Below are 11,261 nucleotides of genomic sequence, written 5' to 3' on the forward strand. Positions count from 1 at the left end.
CAGCTGAAAAAAAGGATATGCCACTGAACTAATTCAGAGTAAGACCTCCGCTCTGAAATCGGAGCTGGTCATAAACAACTGCCCAGATATGGGAATACCTCCACTCTTTCCACAACTACCTATCATGCGGAGTTGAGGGGGTGGAGTCCTTGAAGACATACAAAATATCAAGGCAGGTACTGCTTTGATTTATTTGGTAGGGCGAATGGTAAGGCCCTACCTCTTATTGGCACGATCCAAGTTCACCATCAGACTCTCCCACTCCTCGAAGTGAACAGCCATTACGAGATCATCACCAACATCATCAGCATACAGATCATCCGTTGTTCTCTCCTTCCAGATTAAGAAAAACCGTGGGGCATGTTACACGTTAACATTATTGATACATTACGATTCGTAGATCAAAGTAGATTTTAATACAATCAGTCCTCGCTTAGAATGCCCCCGTAGAACACTGATTCGTTACAGTGATAGGTGTGGGGCCAAATGTTCTGGACTGACTTCTACCACCAAGCCAGCTTCACAACATCTGCGCGTTTCTCCGGTTTCCTCCTACGTGCCGAACCCTGATGCTTGAAATTGTCCAAACATCTCAATGCAGCACGGAGCTAATAATGAGTCTCGAGACTCAATGTGGCTCTCCTGGGTACAGAAAGGATATTTCTAGATTTGATTATATTTATTCATATGATTCAGCGTAGCAGCTGCACTGCGATGTGCCAGCCTTGCCACTGTGTCATGGTGGTAGTGGTGGTAAAACCGATTCGGAATAATATGTTCAGTACGCGTCGTGATTTTTTATTTTAAAAGTGTTAATCAAACGAGTTGCAGTGACGTCATGGCCGAGTAAGCAGCAATGACCGCTCCAACCCCTACATTATTAGAACATTACCTTTTTCGACCCAACATAACCACTCGCTTTCCTGTTTGATAGTTTTCCTATTTTTCTACCTGGACTCAGGCACTTTATAGGGGGCCTTGGAAAGCTGGTTTTCTACTTTGGAGCTTCCTAGGACGATCCACAGCCTCCTTAGGTGTAGGGTCCTCAGTAAGCAACTCGAGCCTGACCTCATGGCTAGGCCAACGGGACCTTCCGCCTGTATCTTTGTGCTCCATGGAAGACAGATCCCCTGGGAAAAAAGCCATAGCTTTGTCTCTCCTTCCCCCCCCCGTTCAAGTTGACACCAGAGATCGCGGTGGGAGGAACGAGAGCTCTTACAAGCCCTTTTGTAAAAAACTAAACAAAGAGAATACTGCCCTTCTTCGGGTCCTCAACGAGATGTCGAGTAAGGTTTGCAGGACGGTGAAGATTCAGGAGGCAGCCACATATGACCCTTCAGACTATGCTAGACGAGCAGAGCGGTGCAATGAAGACCTACGAAGCCAGGCTGCTGGAACCTGAGGAGGCCTACATCAGACTGGACTCTAAGGGACGGGAGTGCCAAGTAAACCATACGGCCTCCCGGAGGGGGTCGAGGGCAACGCTCCTCAAGATGCTCTATCCTACATTCGGCTACATCTGCTCCAAGCTCCGGCATTCCTCTCTACAACTGGGCCATCACCACCTACACGAGTCGGCGCTGCGCTGTGACCACGGCGTGCCTCCACGCGTGCCTGTCGACGGTCGTCCTCAAGACTGCCCGCATCAAACGCGAGCTCATCTCATTCGTATGGCAATGCTTGCTTCCCGCAGAGCAGACTCTTGTCCACAAACTCTCTCGCATATATGTAGCGTCATAAATGCACATCCTATACCGTCGGTATACTTACCTGCATTTGCGGGCACAAGCCCATAGGGGGTGCCACCCTGAGCCAGGCCCCAGGTGAGGGGTTGGGGGGTTCTTCCAGAGCCCCCTGGAAGGTTCTAGAGAGGGGGCGGTACCGGGGGCGGAGAGCCCCCGAGAGGTGTATTAAAGGGGCATCTCTGGGACAGCTCGGGGCAGTGCTCCGAAGACGAAGAACAGAAGACCAGCCTAGCTAGGACCCTGGGACCCGACATCCTTATAAGGGTCGGGGCCGAGCGCGGACCAATGGTCAGGACCCGCACCTTGGCTGGGTCGGGTCAGTTAGCCTCCCCTAGGACACCGATAGCCAGAGGGCTATCGGTGTCCTAGCCAGCACTAACTAGCTTCATCAGGCGACAGCCATCACTTGTGAGCACTTCTTTCGCGAATTGGGAGGGGAATCAATGAATGCATATGACTATGGGTATCCATTGCCGATTGGGTTATTTATATGTTAATCAACACACATTATGCATGGGCATTAAGGGACGAGGATTCTCCACGAAACTGGCTGTCGCCTGATGAAGCTGGTTGTAATTACTGGTGAAACATTGTACTCAGATTGTAAATGTTGTGGCTTTGCTCTCCAAGACACCGGTGTGATGTTACTAGTAACGAATTGGCACGTTCTGTTAATGTGACAAACCTTTCGAATTGGCTGTGTCGGGTGGTGGCGGGTTTACCGACACATTTAAATATTTATTACGCGATCTAACCCAAAAAACCCGTGTTATGGATATTGGTCGCGAAAGCCTACGTGTTAAACTGGTTTTCAACGGTTAGATCAGTGGTAGCCGATATGTGAATCGCGATCCATGGGTGGATGATCGCAAAAGATTTTGATTGTGGATCTCGGGACAAATAGGAATAAACACCTCTAATATAAAGCAATTCTTGTTATAGCAGATGGCAAAACAAAATCCCCGACTAAGAATTAATGGATTAATAATATATATTTTAAACCAATAGATCGCACTAGCACTTGGCATGTCTACAGTGTTCTATTAGTCGGTTAAATCCATCCGGGTAACTGTTGGTTATATATTGCTGGTAGATCACGGAACATGTTGAGATATACCAGAATGGATCACAGTGCTTTGTGGGTTGGACACTGCTGCGTTAGTCAATAAACACCACCGATTCATTAACCAATATTTTTGTGAAATCACCTTCATCACAAGGGGGTCAGTGTCTTGGCTGGCAAAGAAGTGGGGCATAAGATATCCTAAACCTTTCATACATCTTGATGCGTATACACCTTCATTGGCTGATTGTACTGGTTGGCAAGGTAAAAATTCTAAATTAAAAAAAAAATTGCGCTACCATTTGAACTGCTGCGACAGGAGAACGAAGAACCGGTGACCTCTGGATTGCAAGTTCAGAGTGCAAACCGTCTGTTACTTCAGGGAAACATTTCTCATAACCGCCACTGCTTTATTTTCAATTGTTCACCTCTGCTTGCGAGCACAATGTACACTTAATTAACTCTGCAGATGTAAAACCCAGAGTTTGTGCCCACTCATGCACCTCCTCCGACATCTTGTTGACACCGCATCCACGATACACTAGTGCTGTCTGGGTTTCTTAGGCCGGGGAGAAGGCGAGCCCCATGGGGTGGACTCCGCAGAGTTGTAGCCTGGAATCTGTGACAGCGGACACACAAATGGCACAAACGTACAACAAAGATAGTCACCCAAATAAGCCTTTAACAGACTGTGCTGCTGTTAGGCGGCATGGCCCACGAGGGGGTAAGTGGCCAACACCTCTCCCCAGTGCTGATGTTTACACACTACACCAGGTACTCATTTAAGAAAGAGTTGACCTTGGGTAGGCAAAACAGCAGTTCAGATAATCCTCATTGGTGTTGGCGGTGAGTGGGAATTGGGTTGCCGGGTTCATAGCGCAGCATGCTAACCACTACACCAATGCTCTCACACACACATGCGAGTATTTCCAACACAAGTGATACGTTATTATTACACTTAATAACACTGAAAAACTTCACCAAGTCTGAAGACTTTTGAGGAACAGGGGGAGAGAAGATGACAACTCCACACAGTAACACACTCTAGTTGGGAATCAAACCCAGTTTTCTTGCTGCAAGATGCAAGGGTTTACCAATGTGCCACCCTGCCGCCCATGGCGATACGTAAACTACCTTAATACCAGTTTCAACGCATGCTTCTTTTTAGATATGGGAGGAAACCAGAGAACCCGGAGGAAACCCATGCAGAACAGACTCATGGAGTTTTGTTAAGACATCTGATATCTACCAAGGCTCCCACACCCTGACTTAGCTTGGTATCTTGAGAACTCGCATTCATCAACAACAGCCCCAAACGATCATTTAAATAGGTCACGTTTCAGATAATGGCCCTTCTTGTGCAATGAACTAGGGCCATAATAAAAATCTATTTTATACAGCACCTTGCATATCGAAATATCTCAAAAAAGCACTGGACATTAAAAAACTACTCAAGTATAGATACAAGCCAATAGAAATAAAGTAAAAGCCGATAATAACAATAATGACAGTGATACTGACACTTTACACAGCATGCAAAATGCAATAAAAGCTAATCATAATGATTCCCCTCACAGTAATAACCAATCAGAATCCAGGAAAAGCCAATTAATAACGATGTTTCAAGCTGGATTTAAACACACGGACAGTCACAACTGATATAGGTAGGGATAGTGTCCCATAGTCTTTGGATATACAGTCTGTTCTATAATACGGTAGTTGCGTACCTCAAGAACACCGCGTTTTGGAAAAATCGTGTTATAATAAATAATATATTATATGGGGTAAAGCGCAGTCCACAATAACGCGTGAGATGCGTAACACAGGCTGAACAAAGACTAAGGAACGTGGGTAGCATCTAGAAGCATCCAGCAGCATCCCGCCTTGTGTGATGCTACGCCGAGGCAGCCGTTACGACCGCTTATTCCTACTCGTGCGACGTAGTTCCATTCATTCAACCGAGTTAAATCCAGTTCGGATCCGCGTTATACAAAAAATGCGTTCCTTCATACATTCATCATCGTGTTATATCCAATTTGTCAGTTATAGGAGGTATAGGACAACAGACTGCAGCTCAAAATGCTAGCTATAGATATATTTTTTCCATCCAAGACCGGAGTTTATATTTTATTCCTGTGTTATAAGGGTATTACGTTCAGGGGCTAAATGCCAATGGATGGGTCTGATAGCCACGGGAGAGCCTCAGGAGAGAGTTTGTGTCATCTTGCCACCCCCTCCATTGAAGGAGCGCAGACTACAGTGGTGTAAAATGTGGTCCATAGTTTGGGTTGCATGGCCACAATCGTACAGTAGCTTGTTTTTAATGCACTGCTATGTATCTGTATGAGTCTCTATGAATCTCTAGGAATCATAATGGGTCTCTCTGTATCTCCTATGTATCTCTGTGTCTCTATGGGTTTACTATACGGTCCCACAGTTTGGGTTGCATGGCAACAAGCGCTATGCTGTGGCTTGTGTCATTAATTTTCGGCACGCTGACGTTCCGATGCGGCGAGCGTTTGTTTTTTGTGCACTACTGCTGGCGCAGCAAGCAGCAACAGCAGCATGGTCACAATACAAATCGGTGGTATTCCGAGGTTGAGCGTCGCGCCGCACGGTGAGTACCTCCGGGCGGACGAGGTGCATGCGGATCTGCTGGTGCTGCAGGTTGGACGAATCCAGCGACATGTGCACGCACACGCGGTCGAACATGTTCAGCGCGATGCCTCCACGCACAGCGTGGGGCCCTACACAAAACACAAAGACATATCTCCAATGTAGCCTTAAGAAACTGTTGGGGCAAGTGCTGTTGGCGAGGAGCACAGATGAAGGCCGGCACGGCACACAAGGGGGTGGGTCGCCAGCGCCATGCCCGGCCGCCTTTGTCTCCCCAGTGGCGATGTTTACACACCGCACCAGGCATTCAATTGAGTTCCGAGTCAACCTAGTGGAGGCCCAGGACCGGTTCAGATAATCATCACTGGTGTTGACCGTGCGAAGGAATTGAACCCAAGTCGCCGGGTTCGTAGCGCAGAGCGCTAACCGCTACACTACCGCTGATTGCTCTCTGCTAAGTGCCGTTAACACAACCACGGATTGACGTAAACCCAACGTTCTTATTAATACTATTGCATGGGTCACTCAGAAAAGCCTCACTGATTCTCAAAACGTTTGCATTCAAGGTCACTGCTACATCTTTGTAAAAGGAGGCGAACGATTGATATGTGCTCCCCAAATAAGTAATTTGCATGTAATTTGCCAACCTTGGACCATGATGCTGGCACACGAATAACGTTAGAGGCTCTATTAATGTCCACTGTTAAAGCGGATAGCCTGTAAATATTTTACACTTAATACACACCACAGTATTAACCGGAGTGGCCACCGAGTTTGAAACGCAAACCTCCACAACACACAGCGAATGCAATACCGCTTGGGCCACCTCACCGCGAGCTGAAAACCGGGCATGAGAAGGCGATGGCTGCAATGACCAAACCAACTGAGGGATCGTGATGTGCGGGCCAGCCAAGGAATTTTAAAGCCTTATTTGGCCATCATTAAGGAGTAGATGCAACCCCCCTTAGGTTATATGGAGTGTACAATTGCAGTTAAGAACATACCTAAAATATGGCTGCAAATGTTGACCCTTTTGAGCTTCTGGTCCAAATTAGGCTGTGTGCATTATCCACGCAGAGTGACAATGTAATGCGGCATGCAAGGCATGCTGGAAAGGACCGGATCCACTAGTCACAAATGTGCTTTTTGCCATCTAGAGATCACTTTTTGCATCAACTACTATTTCCCTCATTTGTTTTTATTCTACAAGTACTTTTCTGCCCTTCGAGTTTCCCATTGTTTACAGAAAGCATTAGATTTTCTCTATAATTCTTCCGGATCTGAGGGATTTTACTGTATTTTTAATGTGATGTCCTCTCCGTGACAATACGGGCTCCATCATGGCAGTTATTTCCAAAGCATATTTAATTGTGACCGTTTTATATTTGAAACGCATTTACATCATTTAATTCAGTTTCAGTTTATTTTGGTATAGCCCTGTGAGCCATCCGGCTCTAATGTATCCACCGGTGTAACTTCCTCTGTAATAGTCCACACTGCCAAATGGCAAAAAAAACGGAGCTTCGTATCTCACTGCTTTCTTCCACCTTAAACCAAGTGTCTGTGTGTCTGATAGAAACCTAATCATAGAGAGATGGTCAGGGGGCTTGGGTCCCAGTGCATTAAGCCAGTCCTGGGTTTAAATGCAGAATTCAGCCGTTCGGGAAATGCCAATGCCTCCCGGTTAAGTGAACACATGCCCTACCTCCTCGTCGAAGGTAACGTTGAGCTTGAGATCTTTGGAGTCAAAGAAAACCGTCCCCTCCAAGCCGTACTTGGGAATGAGCACCACCACGGCGTTCTTGCGCACAAACAGCACGAAGCCCTCTTCGCTCACCACTCCCTTGCTCTTGAAGAACAACTGAGACCACAACAACAACAGCCGTTAATCACCGCTACGTGGCCAAGAGCAGACACACGGGCATCACTTACCAAGCCCACAATTATTTAACAAAATTTAAGGTAATTTTCTGCATCCCCCCGCTAATTTATTCCAGTTGTGCTATTGGTATCATGTCATGGGGATTATTTTGAGTTCAATCGTGAAGGTACAATGTCAATTGTATTGACTATAATCCTCCATCACCTGACAGAGCCAATAAAATAAAGTTGTCACATCATGGGCAAATGTGCCAAGTGACCAGGTTTTTCAGCAAACACAGAAGAATGCTGAAAAGCAATGTCAAGTGTAGCCAACCAGTACAGCCACGGCACCACCACACGTAAGCGTGCGAAAAGAAAACAATTGATTCTTGCTACACGCACAATACGATGCCTGCTTTCGTGACCTTAAAAATGGCTTTCAAGAGACGAATGGACGCATTATCAGGTGCCTAAGCACACGCCGTGCAAGCTCCACGTGGCCCACACTTCCGCCTCCCACCTGCGTGTGGAAAGCTACAGACGAGCGTTGGGCGTACTGCGCCATCTTGTGGCGGTAGTTGAGGTTGTTGCAGAGCTGCTGCTGCTTCTGCTTGTCGGTGAGCGCCGGGTACGTGGGGTCGGCGCCCACGCACACGGCCAGCAGCCGGTGCACAATCACATCCGAGTATCTGTAACGGTACAGGGAGACAACAACAACAATATTCACATTTGTTGTAGCCTCTATTTAATATGAAGATTAAATTTACAGTAGATACAGGCTGCGGTATGGCCACGAGATGCCAACGGAGCAGCGGTATTAATCCACCAAGCACCGCGATTCATTCTGGTGGATCTCAGCGGGTTTCACGATCCACCAGAAAGCTACGCAAACAATGACTCAGATGGATTTAACGCTGTGATAGAATACTGTACTCTGGACATACCACGTTCTAGCACCATCTGCTTGTGGAAATTAGCTTTGTTAATGTATGAATTTAATTCTTTGTTGAGGATTTTTTATTTGTCATCAGATGTAACGCAAATTGCTGCCTGCTCATATCTGTGTTCTTATTTAAGATCCACAACAAAATCGTTAGCGATCCATGGCAGAATTGCAATTCACTTTTGGCCGCCGCTGCAACACGGCAATGGATTCTTGATTCTGCACGTGGAACACTGTCACCCTCCTTGTAGGCGTTGGTGTTCTCCGGATCCTCTAGTTTTTCTCCAACACAAGCCAAACAACCATTTAAGGAATTGGCCAAACTTCCCGTTTATAGGACCTTTTAGAAAAATAAGTCAAAATCTGAATCTTTATCCTGGAGAAATTCGATTTGCGATAAAAGCTCTTTTTGACAGACGTCCAGTAGGTAAATGATAGGAGTGCTTAGAATAGAAAAGGTAAACAAATCACTAAAAGTAAATAATAGAAAAAAGATATACAAGTTGTATGTTGAACTTCATTCGCACCGTACGTAGCCAATCGTGCTAATCGGAGGTGTGCCATAATGACAAGTTAACATTGCATAAGTACATCAATTAATAAATAATTCCTAAACTTGGGAAAGGCAGCACAGTCCCAGACCACACCAAGACAACAACATAGTCCCCTCAATAATCGCGAAGGTCGATTTCACGCGTGTGCCTGACGCCAGAGCACATCACCGTCGAATGGGCGACGTGAAGTGGGTGTAGATGGCGGTGGCGAGCCCGTAGTGGTGGGTGTCGGGCTCCATGCCGGAGCAGAAGTAGATGGCCTGCATCATGCAGCGCGTGGCCAGGATGCGCAGCAGAGTGTTGAGGTATGGTGGCGCTCCCGGCACCGCCGCCCGGTCCAGGGACTCGGCCAACGCCTTAGCCGAGTCCACCTGGATCTCGATGTTCTGCGCAAAAAAATCGGGCACACCGGCGTTTGTGAGGTGACTATCCCGCACGTGGCTTGTAGTTCAGTGCTGGGGAAGCAGCAAGGGTTGTGGTGTATTGTAAAGAAAACGTTATTCAGCGCACTTCCTGTGGGCATTCAGGTTTCCATAACCTGGCTTGCCAGGAGAAGGCAGTACAGCAAGTGGATTAATCTACATCTGGCACAGTGCCTGGCTGCCTTCCAGCGTTGTCTGTGGTTCGTCACACCTTTTGAGTTGTTCTGCCTCTAAGGGCGAGTGGAAACTATACGGCTACATCTCAAGATAAAGGTAAAAGGTGCAGCCCTGCAATTGCTCGCTCAGGCCAATACTGACATCGTTTCAAGACACCTCTGCTTCACAGTAGGGGGTAGCACATTCCCACCCATTTTGAGCACAATGTTCATCACGATAAGTCGACCTGATATTTCAACATTTCAGTGCTGGAATTTATCTAAAATTAAATACAGTACTACATTTATCGTGATGGTTTTTTGTTGCTTATGTCTGTGGAGTAGCTGGGAAACGAGCCGAGTCCTTCAACTCCCTACACTTGATAACACAGTATGTTCAATGCGGCTGCTGGATTTTGAAGCCAGGGTCCCAGCTGTAATCTCTGGGTCATAGGGTGACCCAGGTGACCCTTGCAAATGAGACTATTATGGTCTCTTGAGTTCTCACCCGGTTAAACCAAAAGACCTCAAACAAAAATTTGAGCCACCCGGCGACCTCTGAATTCCTTGCGAGGAGGATGATATTGAAGGAAGGTTAACAGCAATCTAGAGACAGTAGAACCCCTCTTAAAGACGGTAATTGGTTCCACGAACCTGAGCATTAAAGGATTTGGTCATTAAGCGAGCATAGGAAATACGTGTTAAAAGCTTAATTCGTTCCGATAGCATCGAAAGTTCCCCTTGTTCACCCAAAAAACGTACTTTATAATATTTAAACAATGGATATTAATACATAAATATACTAACATTATAAACACATCATATTAAAATAAACACTGTTAATAAATTCATTAATTCATTTTTATTTAAAGCTTTCGTGACTGCAGGGATTCATATTCTTGGTTCTTTCGGTAAATTCACGTAGAAGGGAAACAATAAAATAATAAAAATATAAAACAATAAAATTCTCACGACGTTTCGACTGCAACACAAGCAATCATCATCAGGTGTGAAAACCACAACAAGAAAATTTGAAAAAAGCGGAGGTTATTTTAACGTTAGCACCACGGAGAGAGATTTGATAAACCATTTCGGGTCTTAATTGATTGATCACGCTTAAGGTGGCTGTCAGAACGCATCCATTATTTTTTGTCTCCCCCCTCCTCTTTTCCGAACATAGATGGACTCGTCCATCTGAACAAACTGTCAAATCTCTCTCCGTGGTGCTAACGTAAAAAATAACTGCCACTTTTTTCAAATGTTCTTGTTGTGGTTTTCACACCTGATGATGATTGCTTGTGTTGCAGTCGAAACGTCGTGATAATTTTATTGTTTAATATTTTTATTATTTTATTGTTTCCCTTCTACGTGGCATTAATTCATATTTACTGTACCTACAACAGCCCGTCGTTAACAGAGAAATGGTCGGTTAAGCCTACACATTGAGCTCTATGGAGGCCCGTTGTTAAGCGATTAGTTAACAAGGGTGGTCGTTAAAAGGGGTTCTAACTCTACCTTTGATTTCGCCGCCTTCACCAAGATGTCGTAGTTGGAAGGCGGAGGCGCCGGGTGGCGTCGGAGCAGCGCACACTCGGGGAATTCGCCTACGATGCGCTCCGCCACGGAGATGTTGGCGAGCAACATGAACTCCTCCACCATCGAGTTGGTCTCCCTGTGTACACGCACCAGTTTCCGCCACCACAACACATCAACCACAAGGGTTAAGAATCTTTATCTTAGATTATTTTGCCGATAATAAATTTCCTACGTGATAAGCCACTTTGTTCAGCTATCATTTGTGGTCAGGGTTTTATTTGGTAAGATAAATAGTTTAGTTGTATTTGTATATTTGTTTAAGTTATTTGTTTACCTTTCCAATACTTTGCAATCCTAACGTGTG

The 11,261-nt window shown here is 45.9% G+C and overlaps 1 protein-coding gene and 1 long non-coding RNA gene across 2 annotated transcripts; both read right to left on the reverse strand.

Moving 5' to 3' along the window:
• Positions 1-2,061: 2,061 nt before the first annotated feature.
• LOC142923762 (uncharacterized) lies at positions 2,062-7,282 on the reverse strand. Its single transcript, XR_012940826.1, has 3 exons — positions 7,130-7,282; positions 5,434-5,555; positions 2,062-3,427 (listed from the first exon to the last, which is right to left on the reverse strand). It is a non-coding gene; the product is annotated as an uncharacterized LOC142923762 (long non-coding RNA).
• A 1,647-nt stretch (positions 7,283-8,929) lies between these two features.
• On the reverse strand, positions 8,930-11,042 carry LOC142923761 (exosome complex exonuclease RRP44-like). Its single transcript, XM_076064745.1, has 2 exons — positions 10,877-11,042; positions 8,930-9,170 (listed from the first exon to the last, which is right to left on the reverse strand). Exons 1-2 carry the CDS (start codon positions 11,018-11,020, stop codon positions 8,949-8,951), a joined length of 366 nt encoding a protein of 121 aa, XP_075920860.1. The 5' UTR covers positions 11,021-11,042; the 3' UTR covers positions 8,930-8,948.
• Positions 11,043-11,261: the final 219 nt, after the last annotated feature.

This window comes from Petromyzon marinus, unplaced genomic scaffold (genome assembly GCF_048934315.1).
Source record: "Petromyzon marinus isolate PM22_M1 ecotype Great Lakes invasive population unplaced genomic scaffold, UKy_Petmar_22M1.pri1.0 PM_Scaffold_7, whole genome shotgun sequence".
Taxonomy (NCBI): domain Eukaryota; kingdom Metazoa; phylum Chordata; class Hyperoartia; order Petromyzontiformes; family Petromyzontidae; genus Petromyzon; species Petromyzon marinus.

What these genes read in the sequence shown, in the direction of transcription:
- LOC142923761 (XM_076064745.1), bottom strand. Translation starts at nt 11,020, where the DNA reads ATGGTGGAGGAGTTCATGTTGCTCGCCAACATCTCCGTGGCGGAGCGC. An exon ending in TGAAGGCGGCGAAATCAAAG is followed by an intron (nt 9,171 to 10,876) that starts GTAGAGTTAGAA and finishes TTTTTTGCGCAG; the next exon opens with AACATCGAGATCCAGGTGGA.